Source organism: Salvelinus fontinalis, chromosome 20 (assembly GCF_029448725.1).
Source record: "Salvelinus fontinalis isolate EN_2023a chromosome 20, ASM2944872v1, whole genome shotgun sequence".
NCBI lineage: Eukaryota > Metazoa > Chordata > Actinopteri > Salmoniformes > Salmonidae > Salvelinus > Salvelinus fontinalis.
Window position 1 is genome coordinate 29,159,459 of NC_074684.1, and position 17,314 is coordinate 29,176,772.

The 17,314-nt window shown below is 44.2% G+C and overlaps 1 protein-coding gene across 1 annotated transcript in view; it reads left to right on the forward strand.

The window, feature by feature from the left end:
* The window catches only part of enpp1 (ectonucleotide pyrophosphatase/phosphodiesterase 1), a 63,666-nt gene that overhangs the window by 32,949 nt on the left and 13,403 nt on the right, over positions 1-17,314 (forward strand). The window contains exons 8-20 of the mRNA XM_055873127.1: positions 411-530; positions 1,944-2,053; positions 2,282-2,347; positions 2,481-2,553; positions 2,711-2,819; positions 5,836-5,967; positions 7,138-7,169; positions 7,310-7,437; positions 8,422-8,491; positions 12,158-12,245; positions 12,732-12,916; positions 13,171-13,210; positions 13,343-13,497. Of these exons, the coding sequence (XP_055729102.1) occupies positions 411-530; positions 1,944-2,053; positions 2,282-2,347; positions 2,481-2,553; positions 2,711-2,819; positions 5,836-5,967; positions 7,138-7,169; positions 7,310-7,437; positions 8,422-8,491; positions 12,158-12,245; positions 12,732-12,916; positions 13,171-13,210; positions 13,343-13,497 (1,308 nt within the window). The remainder of the gene's footprint in view (positions 1-410; positions 531-1,943; positions 2,054-2,281; positions 2,348-2,480; positions 2,554-2,710; positions 2,820-5,835; positions 5,968-7,137; positions 7,170-7,309; positions 7,438-8,421; positions 8,492-12,157; positions 12,246-12,731; positions 12,917-13,170; positions 13,211-13,342; positions 13,498-17,314) is intronic.

Here is a 17,314-nt window from a genome sequence, read left to right on the forward strand (position 1 = left end):
ACAGGGCCTCACTAGTGTGTGTTATTCTCACAGGGCCTCACTGGTGTGTGTTACTCTCACAGGGTCTCACTGGTGTGTGTTACTCTCACAGTGCCTCACTGGTGTGTGTTACTCTCACGGGGCCTCACTGGTGTGTGTTACTCTCACGGGGCCTCACTGGTGTGTGTTACTCTCACGGGGCCTCACTGGTGTGTGTTACTCTCACAGGGCCTCACTGGTGTGTGTTACTCTCACAGGGCCTCACTGGTGTGTGTTACTCTCACAGGGCCTCACTGGTGTGTGTTACTCTCACAGGGCCTCACTGGTGTGTGTTACTCTCACAGGGCCTCACTGGTGTGTGTTACTCTCACAGGGCCTCACTGGTGTGTGTTACCCTCACAGGGCCTCACTGGTGTGTGTTTCTCCCACAGGGCCTCTATCCAGAGTCCCATGGGATCGTGGACAACAAGATGTATGACGTGACCCGCAACGCATCCTTCAGTTTGAAAATTCCCGAAAAATACAATGCCAAATGGTACCAAGGAGAACCAGTGAGTGGATACATTGGAATACACAACAGTGCAAATACCGCACCTTCATTCAATGTTAGTTTACTGCTAGAGCTTATTGGTTTTAGGATAATGTGGCCCTAGTGTTAGGAGAAATGTAACTTGACTGGTAGCAAAACAGGTTCTCACTTTCAGGCTAACATTCCACTCCTTGTGTCATGTTAAGAATGACAAGGAGTGGAATGATAACTCAAACAGACTGGCACCCAGGCTAGAAAAGTGGAGCTTCGGAAGACATAAGGGGCCCTGTTGTTGTTAGAACAAGTCACAGATGGCAATTCGAGAAGATTTCCTCCTGAAACATTTAGCTGGGAAAATGCATGAGGATTAATAACATGAATGTTGTTGAGGAAATTCATTTGAACTGTGTTTACTAAAACAACCCTAACTATGAGACATAATGGCATTACAGAACTATGTTTACTAAAACAACCCTGGGCCTCCTGAGTGGCACAGCTTGAGGCGTCACTAAAGACCGGGTTCGCTCCCAGGCTGTTTCATAACCGTCCGTGACCGGGAGTTCCATAGGGCGTCGCACAGCGTCGTCCGGGTTAGGGGAGGGTTTGGCCGGGGGGCTTTACTTGACTCATCGCGCTCTAGCGACTCCTTGTGGCTGGCCGGGCGCCTGCAGGCTGACTTCGGTCGTCAGTTGAACGGTGTTTCCTCCAACACATTGGTGCAGATGGCTTCCGGGTTAAGCAGGCGGGTGTTAAGGAGCGCGGTTTGGCGGGTCATGTTTAGGAGGACACATGATTCGACCTTCGCCTCTCCTGAGCCTGTTAGGGTTAACCCATTGGGAGGGAATTGTAATGTGGCTCATATAGTGAGGAGCTGAGGATCACTATACTGGGCCCTCCAAACGGGAAGGCACGTCCCCGTGCATCAACTTTCTTTCAAGCCTCTTTACACGTCCGCCAGGGTTTCTGGTGGCCTCACGGCCGCCATCCCACTTCTGACACCAATTTGGGAGGGTAGCCCCAACGCGACTCAGACCTGGGTCCAACGACTGTCGAGCCAACACCTTAACCATTACACCAAGAGGTCTGAACCTCTTGATGAGGTTTCTAGGTGTTAATGTCGCTACATTACCCCCTTCCTTCGGGAGAGCGTGTCCCTCACATGTACATGCCTCTCCAATGGCCTATCAGGCACCATCTCACTTCTGACAACCAATGTAGCGAACGTAGGGAGCAGGAAGCAAACCCGGGTGGCTGGAGTGAAAGGCAAACAGCGTATAGATTCAGTTTTGATGAGTTTATTGGGAAAATCTTTAGATCTAATGATAAAGTACTGCTTATTCTGGTGTACCTGAATGAATGAGTTATTAGGGTAGCTCTTTCTCGTGGTCTGTGGTTGTTTTGACGATCAGAGCACCTCCACTGTCTCTCTCTCTAGGTTTGGTTCACTGCCATGGACAATAACCTGAAGTCAGCCACATTCTTCTGGCCGGGCTCTGATGTGGCAGTCAATGGAAGATTACCTGACTTCTATAAGAAGTATGACAGGTAAGAGACTTGCGTAATGGTCTTTCTTATCCATGTTTGTTTGTCATAATAAAGAGGAGTAGGTAATTATCCTATAGTGAATACCCCATTTATTTGTTTTGTAGGATATAAAGTATTAATGTGTTATTTGGAGGTGACCCGCATTTGCTGTAGTGTACTGTAGCAGTGTTTAAGCTATCCATAGTGATGCCTTCTAAAGTAAGAAATAAAGCGGTATCTTTGTCTAAGGAACATCCAATTTGAGGAGAGAATCACAACCATATTTCAATGGCTGAACTTGCCTCAAGGGGAAAGGTATGGAAATATGCTTCTTATAACCATTAAATGAGCATCATTTTGAAGGACAGACCAAACACTTACGTACATCTCTTTCATTTGATCGGACCTCACTATGTAATCAGAGTCCTTTCATTTTGTTTTCATGTAGGCCAGATTTTTACACTCTGTACATGGAGGAACCAGACGCTGCCGGCCACCGATACGGACCAATGAGCAGCCAGGTCAGATCCCTCTCTATTCATTCAACCCACCAATCAGGTGGAGGGTCATTTATAACCAATCAAAGCAGGCCCAGCAAAGGCCACAAAGTAGTCAGGCAGAACTCCTGGGCCTTGAATAACATGTGATGTTATGAATGACTATATACTGTATTTGCAGGTGATTGAGGCCCTGCTAAACGTGGACAGGTTGTTAGGACTTCTAATGGACGGCTTGAAACAGAAGAACCTTCACCGCTGTGTCAACCTGGTGCTTCTGTCTGACCACGGTGAGCAGCATGTTGCCACAACACACAGCTGGATTGTCCTGTACACACAGTGGTCTCTGCGATCAACAGAGGAATCAGTAGCCTTGTTTTATACACAGCATTCGGATGAAACAGTAGATTGGAAAGTGACTTGTTGTTTTAGCTCCTACTGGAGCCTCGAGGGGAAACGTACAGTACAAGAGAAACAATGTTTCTCAGAGATAAGCACTAAGAAAGTCAATGTGAAAGCAGGGGAGGCGGAGGTAACCCATTTAGTGTTTTTTGGCAAATGAAAAAAGACAAGTGGTTTACTTTATGGGTCTGCTGTAAATCATAAGGTGATGCGATAGTGAGCATCCACTACTACTCAACATGAAAGAGGAGTTGGTCTAGGGGGGAAAAGGGCTGAAAATAAAAAGAGGAAGTAGCTGATTTTCCTACAACCCTAAATATTAGTGACTCATCAAAAAAAAAAGAGCTCATATCGAGTCAGTATCTGGCAGCTAAATGATGGCTAACGTCCCTTAGCTGTTGTATAATGGCTGCATAGCTCCTGGCTAACGTCCCTTAGCTGTTGTATAATGGCTGCATAGCTCCTGGCTAACGTCCCTTAGCTGTTGTATAATGGCTGCATAGCTCCTGGCTAACGTCCCTTAGCTGTTGTATAATGGCTGCATAGCTCCTGGCTAACGTCCCTTAGCTGTTGTATAATGGCTGCATAGCTCCTGGCTAACGTCCCTTAGCTGTTGTATAATGGCTGCATAGCTCCTGGCTAACGTCCCTTAGCTGTTGTATAATGGCTGCATAGCTCCTGGCTAACGTCCCTTAGCTGTTGTATAATGGCTGCATAGCTCCTGGCTAACGTCCCTTAGCTGTTGTATAATGGCTGCATAGCTCCTGGCTAACGTCCCTTAGCTGTTGTATAATGGCTGCATAGCTCCTGGCTAACGTCCCTTAGCTGTTGTATAATGGCTGCATATCTCCTGGCTAACGTCCCTTAGCTGTTGTATAATGGCTGCATAGCTCCTGGCTAACGTCCCTTAGCTGTTGTATAATGGCTGCATAGCTCCTGGCTAACGTCCCTTAGCTGTTGTATAACGACTGCATAGCTCCTGGCTAACGTCCCTTAGCTGTTGTATAACGGCTGCATAGCTCCTGGCTAACGTCCCTTAGCTGTTGTATAACGGCTGCATAGCTCCTGCCTAACGTCCCTTAGCTGTTGTATAATGGCTGCATAGCTCCTGCCTAACTTCCCTTAGCTGTTGTATAATGGCTGCATAGCTCCTGGCTAACGTCCCTTAGCTGTTGTATAAAGGCTGCATAGCTCCTGCCTAACTTCCCTTAGCTGTTGTATAACGGCTGCATAGCTCCTGGCTAACGTCCCTTAGCTGTTGTATAAAGGCTGCATAGCTTCTGCCTAACTTCCCTTAGCTGTTGTGTAACGGCTGCATAGCTCCTGGCTAACGTTGTATAACGATTGCATAGCTCCTGGCTAACGTTGTATAACGGCTGCATAGCTCCTGGCTAACTTTGTATAAAGGCTGCATAGCTCCTGGCTAACGTTGTATAACGGCTGCATAGCTCCTGGCTAACGTTGTATAACGGCTGCATAGCTCCTGGCTAACTTTGTATAACGGCTGCATAGCTCCTGGCTAACGTTGTATAACGGCTGCATAGCTCCTGGCTAACTTTGTATAACGGCTGCATAGCTTCTGGCTAACGTTGTATAATGGCTGCATAGCTTCTGGCTAACGTTGTATAATGGCTGCATAGCTCCTGGCTAACGTCCCTTAGCTGTTGTATAATGGCTGCATAGCTCCTGGCTAACGTCCCTTAGCTGTTGTATAATGGCTGCATAGCTCCTGGCTAACGTCCCTTAGCTGTTGTATAAAGGCTGCATAGCTCCTGGCTAACGTCCCTTAGCTGTTGTATAACGGCTGCATAGCTCCTGCCTTATAACACACAATCCACTATCAAACTCAATCATTAAGTTGTTGTCCACAGATTTTATTGTACAAGTAGCAATTCAGAAATAAAACATAACCATTAACAATGTAGCCATAATGTATATTACCACAACATAGTTTTGTTTAAATGTTATAGTTCCTCTATTGAGTAACTTTTCGATTGTCTTCCAGCCTCTGGCCTGTACTCTGGTGTCCTCCATTGTGGGGGCATTTGAATGCTTACTGTCAGCTACACGTACTGTTTGTTTTGGCTGAGACAATGGATGGGTCCAAAATGGCTCCCTATTCCCTATTTAGTTCAATACTTTTGACCAGGTCCCATAAGGCTGGTTCAGAAGTAGTGCACTATATAAGAAATAGGGTTCCATTAGGGACGCTGCCCTAGCACCTGTTGTGGGGGAATCCAAGGCAGAGTGAAAACTTTTGTAAAACAAGGTCAGAGTGAATGCTGAAACAGCTGTGAATGATTTAGCTAAACGAGGATGAGGGAGCCAGGGAGGTTTACAGAGGAGAGATGCTCGCAACATCTGCATAGCATTTGACATGTGTCTAGTCTTGTAATTATGTCATTATGGGTGTAAAGGATTAACAAAATTAAATTAATTTGGTGGCACCGACCGATGGCTGCTCAACTGGCCTTGTAATAATAATTTGATGTCAGGTTTTTAATATAACAAATATCATATGGGAATCTTTTTTATTTAGCCTATACCAATCATTGCGTTGCTCTTGGGTTATTTTTTGTCAATGTGATTGATGTGATTGTGATTGATTTCACATTTGACGTTTTGATTGATTGAGAAATGGAGGATATAATCCAAGTAACAATAATCTGGTTATAATTTCAAATTAACAGTTTGTTCAGTAAAAAAAAAAAGATTCTCTCTGAAATCTGGTACAGATTAGACCGCCTAATTATGGTGCTGTTGAAGTCTTTTACTGTTTTTCTCATCCTCCATTTCTCTGCTCTAACTTCTCTGACTGCCCAGTTGCCAGGAAACACAATACAAAAACAATGGCAATTGTTTTTTTAAATGGTGACCTTGTGTGTGTGTTTACTGTAATTGCAGGAATGGAGGAAGCTTCCTGCAAAAAGGCTGCATTTGTAAACTCGTACCAGGACAACATTGACGACTTCACTGTCATCCAAGGCCCTGCCGCGCGAATCCGACCTAAGAACCTCCCAGAAGACTTCTTCTCCTGTGAGTAACTGTTGATGATGACTGTTGATGATGACAACGTGTCACTTCCAGCTGTTTTCCTCCCTCTTCCTGGCCTTACGTTGAAATACCATCCAGTGTTAAAGCTGGTCCCAATTCCCTCCTTGGTCCTTACCTTTAGATTTTTGTCAGATTTAATCATGTGTAAGCATTAAGGTAGAAGCTTCACCACTTCGCTGGGGCAGCAGGTAGCCTAGCGGTTAGAGTGAGCTGGCAACTGAAGGGTTGCTGCTATCAAATCCTAGATGCCATTGCCTGCCATTGTGCCGTTGAGCAAGGAACTTAAACCCCCACAACAACAGCTCCCCTGGCGTCCCGGTTGTGGCAGCCCCCCGCACATCTCCAAAAACCTGTATATATGTGTATGTGTGTCTTTCGCAGGGGTTGGGTTAAAGTATTCGGTTGGACTATGTTTACAATTGACTAAAGTGATTTTAATCTTAAATCGCACTGTACCTATGCAGACCATCCAGATCTGCAAACATAAGGGGAAGAATAAAGCGGTTGGGTCCAAGGGGAAGAATAAAGCGGTTGGGTCCAAGGGGAAGGGGAAAGCGTTTGGGGCCAAGGGGAAGGGGCAAAGCGTTTGGGTCCAAGGGGAAGGGGAAAGCGTTTGGGGCCAAGGGGAAGGGGAAAAGCGTTTGGGGCCAAGGGGAAGGGGCAAAGCGTTTGGGGCCAAGGGGAAGGGGCAAAGCGTTTGGGTCCAAGGGGAAGGGGAAAGCGTTTGGGGCCAAGGGGAAGGGGAAAAGCGTTTGGGGCCAAGGGGAAGGGGCAAAGCGTTTGGGGCCAAGGGGAAGGGGCAAAGCGTTTGGGGCCAAGGGGAAGGGGAAAAGCGTTTGGGACCAAGGGGAAGGGGAAAAGCGTTTGGGACCAAGGGGAAGGGGAAAAGCGTTTGGGACCAAGGGGAAGGGGAAAAGCGTTTGGGACCAAGGGGAAGGGGAAAAGCGTTTGGGGCCAAGGGGAAGGGGAAAAGCGTTTGGGGCCAAGGGGAAGGGGCAAAGCGTTTGGGGCCAAGGGGAAGGGGCAAAGCGTTTGGGGCCAAGAGGAAGGGGAAAAGGGTCAAGCGGTTGGGGCCAAGGGGTCAAGAGTGATTTGGGAAGGGGAACTCATGACCCTTGAGTTACCAACTATGTCTGTTTTTTTCCCCTCCAGTCGACTATGAAGGCCTGGTGAAGAATCTGTCGGTATGTGAAGTATTTGTGCCCAGTTGACTTCTGTGTTAATAAGATGAATTGAAAAATGATTTGCTTGCCTTAGCTCAAACAGGCCTCTCCCTCTGTCCCTTCATTGACTCTCTGCTCTTCTCTTGCTGTGTGTTTTGAAGTGCAGGAGCCCTGACCAGCCCATGAGGCCCTACCTCAAAGAGCACCTCCCCAAACGGATGCACTTTGCTAACAACGTGCGCATTGAGAAGGCCCATCTCTACATGAAGCCTGGCTGGCAAGCAGCTCTGTATGTCATAACACAACTCTCTTGTTTGCTTTGTCTCAAGTGACAGATGCCCCCATAACCTAAGCTGCACTCTTGGCTTTACTCTGGCATTAAGCCAAAGTATCTGTTGTGGAATAACCTAAATAAATAAGTACCGTTTAAAATATTTGTTAGTTACTTAAGTTAGCCTACTCATCACGGTTCACTTCTTTTTCAAGTCATGAGTTCCAGGCAAAACTAAATCCGCACCGGTTAGAACTACACATTGTCCATTGACATTCACTTTAAACGTGCCTACATGCACTTGTCCCTATATGCATTTCTCCCTACATGCACTTTGAAAGCAGTTACAGGTACTTTCAAAAGGTCATCCCACTTTATATTTATACGGAAAAGTACAAAAATGTATGCACTCACTACTGTGGGTCGCTCTGGATGAGAGCGTCTGCTAAATGATTCAAAAGTAAATGTTTAACTCTCGTAATGTTTGTCTGTTGCTATGAGACATTATTCGACAAGATGACTCACTAGCCCTAACTTGACCTGCTGAAAATCTCAACAGCTGCCACACATAAAGTGATAGTTGGTCTCCGGTTAACAGAAAGCCTATTAACATACCAACAGACATTTTGTTTTGCCCATGTTTGTGCATGTTTTTTACGGATGTCTTTAATGGGTGCTGAAAGCTGTTCCTTGTTGTTATGGTTGCCACAGTTGAGGATGTGAGCTATTATTTAGTTGGGCTGGTTTATACAGCTGTGCAATTGATAACCCTTCAATTTCAGTGTTGTTATAAATATATATAAAATACAGGTAACTCAGTGTCATGTCATTAGTAAAGATTGAAAAAAGTAAGGGGCCTAGACACCTGCCCTGAGGAATTCCTGATTCTACCTTGATTATTTTGGAGAGACTTCCATTAAAGAACACCCTCTGTGTTCTGTTGGAGGTGTGATGTCCTTTCTAGGAATGGAATAATGTTTTTTCATCTCTGTTCGTCCACAGACGACCTGAGGAAGTCAAGTACTGCACTGGTGGATTCCACGGCTCGGATAACATCTTCAAAAACATGCAGGTCAGGGAAGGGTGAGAGGGATGATGCTGTACTTCCGTTGATACTCTGTGATATTACAGTATGGACACGTGGTTATGTACACACACAGGGAAACCCATCCGAACATACTGTCTCTAACAAAAAAACAGCTAACGCTAATAGCTACATTACACTTGAATCACATGGAGATTAGCTAAACAACACAACTCACTCATTTTTTATTTTGATGTGATGAAGTTCTATGATGAAAGCACTACAGAGAGGTAGCCTGAGTCCCATTTCTGATTGTGCCATCTCCTACAGAAATAGGATCTCAATTTGATTACCCTTTTGTTGCTGATTTGTCACATGCGCTGACTACAACAGGTGTAGGTAGACCTTACCGTGAAATGCTTACTTACAAGCCCTTAACCAACAATGCAGTTCAAGAAAAATAGTTTTGTTTGTATAGTAAATATTTTCTTAAGAAAAAAAAATCTACTCAAAAGTAACAAGAAAATTACATAACAATAACAAGTCAATGTGCGGGGGTACAGGTTAGTCGAGGTAATTTGTACATGTAGGTAGGGGTAAAGTGACCATGCATAGATAATAAACAGCGAGTAGCAGCATTGTAAAAACAAAGTGGGTGAGGGTGTCAATGTAAATAGGTTGGGTGGCCTTTTGATTAATTGTTCAGCAGTCTTATGGCTTGGGGGTAGAAGCTGTTAAGGACCTAGACTTGGCGCTCCGGTACCGCTTGCAGTGCGATAGCAGAGAGAACAGTCTATGACTTGGGTGACTGGAGTCTTTGACCATTTTTGGGATCTTACTAGGTGACACCACCTAGTATATAGGTCCTGGGTGGCAGGAAAAGCAAACTTATAGTGTATTTGAGTTTTTAAAAGGCTTCTAACGTTTGTAATTTTCACTTTAAAATTTTGGACTTGATTTGCTGAAAAATGTATCAACCCCTACAAAAAAGTCCATTATAATCTACATTTCCTGTAGCTGCAGGATTATTTTCCTGCTGTAGCAAACTGGCTCAAATTAAAGATCCTACACCTGTATGGCCATTCTCAGGCCAAATGTCCCAAACAGATCTGGGCGCAGGCCACTACAGAGGAGCCCCAGTTTGTTAAATCATGCCTGACATTCTTTAGGTTAAATCAAGCTGTGTCCTCCGAGAGAGTCAAGTCTCTCCCAAAGTAAACCCACTGCAATACCATCACCTATAACAGTACAATATCCTCCCATTCGGAGTTGTTTTCCCATGTACATTTTTACTAGGTTTTACTAGATCTCCATGTTAGTCTTTATGATCGGTCTGTGTATGTTTCCAGCCTTAGAAAATCTCTCCCACAATAAGCCTGCTGAAATACCATCCCCTATAACAGTATGCTTTGTTCCTATTTGTGTTGTGTTTTATCATAGCTATGTTTACTATAGTTTACTAGACGTCTCCCTGGCATCTCCCTGTTAGTCTTTATGTTTATAATAGGTCTGTGTATCTTTCTAGACGTGGTCACACCTGGAATGTGTTGGTATAATTATCCCTGTGACTTTACTCGCTACCCTAAATAAAACAGGTGCATGAGTCAAATGAAAGTCTGCTGAAAATATCTTCTGTGTGTCTTTCTGCAGACCGGAAGAAAAGCAGACACAGCTAGCAAGTAGCGACATCACCTATTTCATTTAGTAGCCACCCACTTTTTAAAGGGGCAATCAGCAGTTACTACATACATTTTTGGACTTATAAATTAATTATGTGCCCATTGACTCATGAAGAATACAAGTTATGAATGCCTCAACTGTCATACCCCATCAGAACCCAAAATATAAGATTGTTTTACTTAAATGTTTGTAAACAAAGTAAATGTGACCAAACACTATACAGCCGCAACATGGTTAAAACTATCATTTTGATTATTTCATGGATGGTTAGTCCTTGCATCAATAGCTCTGAATTTGAGAGTGGTAGATTTCTCCAGCCCCATCTCTCAGCTTTTTACTTAAACAAGAGCTGGGAGTCCCCTTGTTATCGTTTCTACTGCTGATTGCCACTTTAAGGCTGATCTTATGATTATTTCAAAATGTTAATTACTTTTCAACCCACCTTTTTGGAAGGTCATTTAAGTACTTAAACTCCCGCACGGTTTACTTTTAGCTATTCTGATGTTTACACATGGCCTATTTGTGGTTTTGACTCCTTCATAGGTGGAGGGAAATGTTAACTAAATGAGATGGTGAAATTGTGGTTACTTTGTTCTTCTCTCCATATCTAACATGTCTACTCCAATGTTCTTCTCTCCACATCTAGCATGTCTACTCCACTGTTCTTCTCTCCATATCTAACATGTCTACTCCACTGTTCTTCTCTCCATATCTAACATGTCTACTCCACTGTTCTTCTCTCCATATCTAACATGTCTACTCCACTGTTCTTCTCTCCATATCTAACATATCTAACTCCACTGTTCTTCTCTCCATATCTAGCATGTCTACTCCACTGTTCTTCTCTCCATATCTAACATATCTAACTCCACTGTTCTTCTCTCCATATCTAGCATGTCTACTCCACTGTTCTTCTCTCCATATCTAACATATCTAACTCCACTGTTCTTCTCTCCATATCTAGCATGTCTACTCCACTGTTCTTCTCTCCATATCTAACATGTCTACTCCGCTGTTCTTCTCTCCATATCTAACATGTCTACTCCGCTGTTCTTCTCTCCATATCTAACATGTCTACTCCGCTGTTCTTCTCTCCATATCTAACATGTCTACTCCGCTGTTCTTCTCTCCACATCTAGCATGTCTACTCCACTGTTCTTCTCTCCATATCTAACATGTCTACTCCGCTGTTCTTCTCTCCATATCTAACATGTCTACTCCGCTGTTCTTCTCTCCATATCTAACATGTCTACTCCGCTGTTCTTCTCTCCATATCTAACATGTCTACTCCGCTGTTCTTCCCTCCATATCTAACATGTCTACTCCGCTGTTCTTCCCTCCATATCTAACATGTCTACTCCGCTGTTCTTCTCTCCATATCTAACATGTCTACTCCACTGTTCTTCTCTCCATATCTAACATGTCTACTCCGCTGTTCTTCTCTCCATATCTAACATGTCTACTCCACTGTTCTTCTCTCCATATCTAACATGTCTACTCCGCTGTTCTTCTCTCCATATCTAACATGTCTACTCCGCTGTTCTTCTCTCCATATCTAACATGTCTACTCCGCTGTTCTTCTCTCCATATCTAACATGTCTACTCCGCTGTTCTTCCCTCCATATCTAACATGTCTACTCCGCTGTTCTTCCCTCCATATCTAACATGTCTACTCCGCTGTTCTTCTCTCCATATCTAACATGTCTACTCCACTGTTCTTCTCTCCATATCTAACATGTCTACTCCGCTGTTCTTCTCTCCATATCTAACATGTCTACTCCACTGTTCTTCTCTCCATATCTAACATGTCTACTCCGCTGTTCTTCTCTCCATATCTAACATGTCTACTCCGCTGTTCTTCTCTCCATATCTAACATGTCTACTCCACTGTTCTTCTCTCCATATCTAACATGTCTACTCCACTGTTCTTCTCTCCATATCTACTCCACTGTCATGAATAGCATGTCTCTATCTATTCATGTGTCACTTATTCTAGTGAAAGTGAATTAAGTTTTTTTTTTTTGTATTTTTCAGGCCATTTTTATCAGTTATGGACCAGGGCTGAAATACAAGACCCAAGTTGCACCTTTTGAAAACATTGAAGTCTACAACCTCCTGTGTGGTACGCCTGTTAGTCAATGGATCATTTAACATGGGGACAATGTCCTGTTGCATAACTAGAAAGGATTAGCCTGGGTGCCAGTCTGTTTCTGCTCTCTTGCCAACTCCTGATGGAATTGTCATGCCAAAGGAGTGGAATGATATCTAAACAGACTGGTACCCAGGCTACATATTACTTCTCTAAAGTGAAACTATTTCAGCAGGCCGAACTGGCTTTACATTCATTATAGCATCATTTCAACCACTTCTATACAGAACTCCCGAGACTATTTCTCAACATTGTGATAAGTTTCAAAGAGGATGTGCCAGTTGAGAAGGCCACAGCACCACCGCTGGAAACAAAGTCCATAGTCACACAGCTGTTCTGTACAGTTAGCCCATTAGATCAAATCTAGTCAGTTAAAGAAAATACCTTTTCAACTCTCTACTATCACTTTATCCCCCCCCCCCGTCTCTCTCTCTATCACCCTCTCTCTTTGCCTGTCAGATTTGTTGGACGTTCCCCCTGCTCCTAACAACGGGACCCATGGGAGTCTGAACCACCTCCTGAAGAACCCTCCTCACCGCCCCGTGTACCCAGCTGAGCTCTCCTCTAACTCCACCTGTGTGGCCAGTGGCCTTGCCCCCTCTGACCACCTGGGCTGCAGCTGCAGCACCCGCACCAAAGCAGCGGTATGACCAGGGGGTACAATCAGGGAGGGGGGGTGTATCCTCAAACTTGCACATCCATCCCCAGAGAGCAGGACTGGGAGGGGAGGGGTAGACAGAGGGTCTGTCCTGTCCATAACACTCTAAATCCTCAATGTTTGAACGGTGCTTCATTGAAATGAATATTTATCCTCACTTTATGATTGATAACCCAGAAGCACTCATTAGAGGGAGAGAAGTTGACAGACACACTAACATGCTGAAAATATATGTTTCAGGAGAAGATTATGAACAGGCAACTCATCAAAGACATTTCCAGTGAGTACACACTTCATGGGATCTCTTTGTAATGGCTTAGTAGTAAAAGCTTTGCCAAACACTCCAGTTAGCATAATCATGGCTCTATTTTGTCACTGATTGTGTTTTTTATCACACCCTCCCCTCCCTTAGATTCCGGAACCAAGGCTCTTCACCTACCATATGGAATCCCTCGAGTTCTCCAGGAGAATTCAGAGTACTGTGTCCTGCACCATGCCGACTACATCAACGGTTACAGCAAAGATACTCTCATGCCCTTATGGGTCGCCTACACAATTAACCCACTGGTGAGTCTTTTTGTGCTTGTGTGAACGACCAGGATTCATACCCAGGTATGTGTTAGTCTGCTTAGATATAGCCAAGGCATTTGCTTGGGGAAGTTAACGCAAGTCTTCAGAATCTTAGGAAATGTTACCCCTCACGCGAGCGTGGTTCTAAACCACCTCCATTCCACTCTGGCTCTCTTTAATGTCTACAGATAGATATTATGTCATGTTGGAGATGCACTGTTGTATTATGTTTCTCTGGTTGGAGTTTCTCTGGTTGGGGTTTCTCTGGTTAGTGTTAGGGTTTCTCTGGTTAGGGTTTCTCTGGTTAGGTTTCATCTAGTTAGGGTTTCTCTGGTTAGTGTTAGGGTTTCTCTGGTTAGTGTTAGGGTTTCTCTGGTTAGGGTTTCTCTGGTTAGGGTTTCTCTGGTTAGGGTTTCTCTGGTTGGGGTTTCTCTGGTTAGTGTTAGGGTTTCTCTGGTTAGGGTTTCTCTGGTTAGTGTTTCTCTGGTTAGCGTTTCTCTGGTTAGCGTTTCTCTGGTTAGTGTTAGGGTTTCTCTGGTTAGGGTTAGGGTTTCTCTGGTTAGGGTTTCTCTGGTTAGTGTTAGGGTGTCTCTGGTTAGTGTTAGGGTTTCTCTGGTTAGGGTTTCTCTGGTTAGGGTTTCTCTGGTTAGGGTTTCTCTGGTTAGGGTTTCTCTGGTTGGGGTTTCTCTGGTTAGTGTTAGGGTTTCTCTGGTTAGTGTTTCTCTGGTTAGCGTTTCTCTGGTTAGCGTTTCTCTGGTTAGCGTTTCTCTGGTTAGTGTTAGGGTTTCTCTGGTTAGGGTTAGGGTTTCTCTGGTTAGGGTTTCTCTGGTTAGTGTTAGGGTGTCTCTGGTTAGGGTTTCTCTGGTTAGGGTTAGGGTTTCTCTGGTTAGTGTTAGGGTTTCTCTGGTTAGTGTTAGGGTTTCTCTGGTTAGTGTTAGGGTTTCTCTGGTTAGTGTTTCTCTGGTTAGTGTTAGGGTTTCTCTGGTTAGGGTTTCTCTGGTTAGTGTTAGGGTTTCTCTGGTTAGTGTTTCTCTGGTTAGTGTTAGGGTTTCTCTGGTTAGTGTTTGGGTGTCTCTGGTTAGTGTTAGGTTTTCTCTGGTTAGTGTTAGGGTTTCTCTGGTTAGTGTTAGGGTTTCTCTGGTTAGTGTTAGGGTTTCTCTGGTTAGGGTTTCTCTGGTTAGTGTTAGGGTGTCTCTGGTTAGGGTTTCTCTGGTTAGGGTTTCTCTGGTTAGGGTTTCTCTGGTTAGTGTTAGGGTTTCTCTGGTTAGTGTTAGGGTTTCTCTGGTTAGTGTTTCTCTGGTTAGTGTTAGGGTTTCTCTGGTTAGGGTTTCTCTGGTTAATGTTAGGGTGTCTCTGGTTAGTGTTAGGGTGTCTCTGGTTAGTGTTAGGGTTTCTCTGGTTAGTGTTAGGGTTTCTCTGGTTAGTGTTAGGGTTTCTCTGGTTAGGGTTTCTCTGGTTAGTGTTTCTCTGGTTAGTGTTAGGGTTTCTCTGGTTAGAGTTTCTCTGGTTAGTGTTAGGGTTTCTCTGGTTAGTGTTAGGGTTTCTCTGGTTAGGGTTTCTCTGGTTAGTGTTAGGGTTTCTCTGGTTAGGGTTTCTCTGGTTAGTGTTAGGGTTTCTCTGGTTAGGGTTTCTCTGGTTAGTGTTAGGGTTTCTCTGGTTAGGGTTTCTCTGGTTAGTGTTAGGGTTTCTCTGGTTGGGGTTTCTATGGTTAGTGTTGGGGTTTCTCTGGTTAGTGTTAGGGTTTCTCTGGTTAGTGTTTCTCTGGTTAGTGTTTCTCTGGTTAGTGTTAGTGTTTCTCTGGTTAGGGTTTCTCTGGTTAGGGTTTCTCTGATTAGGGTTTCTCTGGTTAGTGTCAGTGTTTCTCTGGTTAGGGTTTCTCTGGTTAGGGTTTCTCTGGTTAGGGTTTCTCTGGTTAGGGTTTCTCTGGTTAGTGTTAGGGTTTCTCTGGTTAGTGTTAGGGTTTCTCTGGTTAGGGTTTCTCTGGTTAGGGTTAGTGTTTCTCTGGTTAGTGTTAGTGTTTCTCTGGTTAGTGTTAGTGTTTCTCTGGTTAGTGTTAGTGTTTCTCTGGTTAGTGTTTCTCTGGTTAGGGTTTCTCTTGTTAGTGTTTCTCTGGTTAGGGTTTCTCTGGTTAGGGTTTCTCTGGTTAGGGTTTCTCTGGTTGGGGTTTCTCTGGTTAGTGTTTCTCTGGTTAGTGTTTCTCTGGTTAGTGTTAGTGTTTCTCTGGTTAGGGTTTCTCTGGTTAGGGTTTCTCTGATTAGGGTTTCTCTGGTTAGTGTCAGTGTTTCTCTGGTTAGGGTTTCTCTGGTTAGGGTTTCTCTGGTTAGGGTTTCTCTGGTTAGGGTTTCTCTGGTTAGTGTTAGGGTTTCTCTGGTTAGTGTTAGGGTTTCTCTGGTTAGGGTTTCTCTGGTTAGGGTTAGTGTTTCTCTGGTTAGTGTTAGTGTTTCTCTGGTTAGTGTTTCTCTGGTTAGGGTTTCTCTGGTTAGGGTTTCTCTGGTTAGGGTTTCTCTGGTTAGGGTTTCTCTGGTTGGGGTTTCTCTGGTTAGTGTTAGGGTTTCTCTGGTTAGTGTTAGGGTTTCTCTGGTTAGGTTTTCTCTGGTTAGTGTTAGGGTTTCTCTGGTTAGTGTTTCTCTGGTTAGTGTTAGTGTTTCTCTGGTTAGTGTTTCTCTGGTTAAGGTTTCTCTGGTTAAGGTTTCTCTGGTTAAGGTTTCTCTGGTTAAGGTTTCTCTGGTTAAGGTTTCTCTGGTTAGTGTTAGGGTTTCTATGGTTAGTGTTTCTATGGTTAGTGTTTCTCTGGTTAGGGTTTCTCTGGTTAGGGTTTCTCTGGTTAGTGTTTCTCTGGTTAGTGTTAGGGTTTCTCTGGTTGGGGTTTCTCTGGTTGGGGTTTCTCTGGTTAGTGTTAGTGTTTCTCTGGTTAGTGTTAGTGTTTCTCTGGTTAGTGTTAGTGTTTCTCTGGTTAGTGTTAGTGTTTCTCTGGTTAGTGTTAGTGTTTCTCTGGTTAGGGTTTCTCTGGTTAGTGTTAGTGTTTCTCTGGTTAGTGTTTCTCTGGTTAGTGTTTCTCTGGTTAGGGTTTCTCTGGTTAGGGTTTCTCTGGTTAGGGTTTCTCTGGTTAGGGTTTCTCTGGTTAGTGTTTCTCTGGTTAGTGTTAGTGTTTCTCTGGTTAGTGTTAGGGTTTCTCTGGTTAGGGTTTCTCTGGTTAGTGTTACGGTTTCTCTGGTTAGGGTTTCTCTGGTTAGTGTTAGGGTTTCTCTGGTTAGGGTTTCTCTGGTTAGTGTTAGTGTTTCTCTGGTTAGGGTTTCTCTGGTTAGGGTTTCTCTGGTTAGTGTTAGGGTTTCTCTGGTTTAGGGTTTCTCTGGTTACTGTTTCTCTGGTTAGGGTTTCTCTGGTTAGGGTTTCTCTGGTTAGGGTTTCTCTGTTTAGTGTTTCTCTGGTTAGTGTTAGGGTTTCTCTGGTTAGGGTTTCTCTGGTTAGGGTTTCTCTGGTTAGGGTTTCTCTGGTTAGGGTTTCTCTGTTTAGGGTTTCTCTGTTTAGTGTTTCTCTGGTTAGTGTTTCTCTGGTTAGTGTTTCTCTGGTTAGTGTTTCTCTGGTTAGTGTTAGGGTGTCTCTGGTTAGTGTTTGGGTGTCTCTGGTTAGTGTTTGGGTGTCTCTGGTTAGTGTTTGGGTGTCTCTGGTTAGTGTTTGGGTGTCTCTGGTTAGTGTTAGGGTTTCTCTGGTTAGTGTTAGGGTTTCTCTGGTTAGTGTTAGGGTTTCTCTGGTTAGTGTTAGGGTTTCTCTGGTTAGGGTTTCTCTGGTTAGTGTTAGGGTGTCTCTGGTTAGG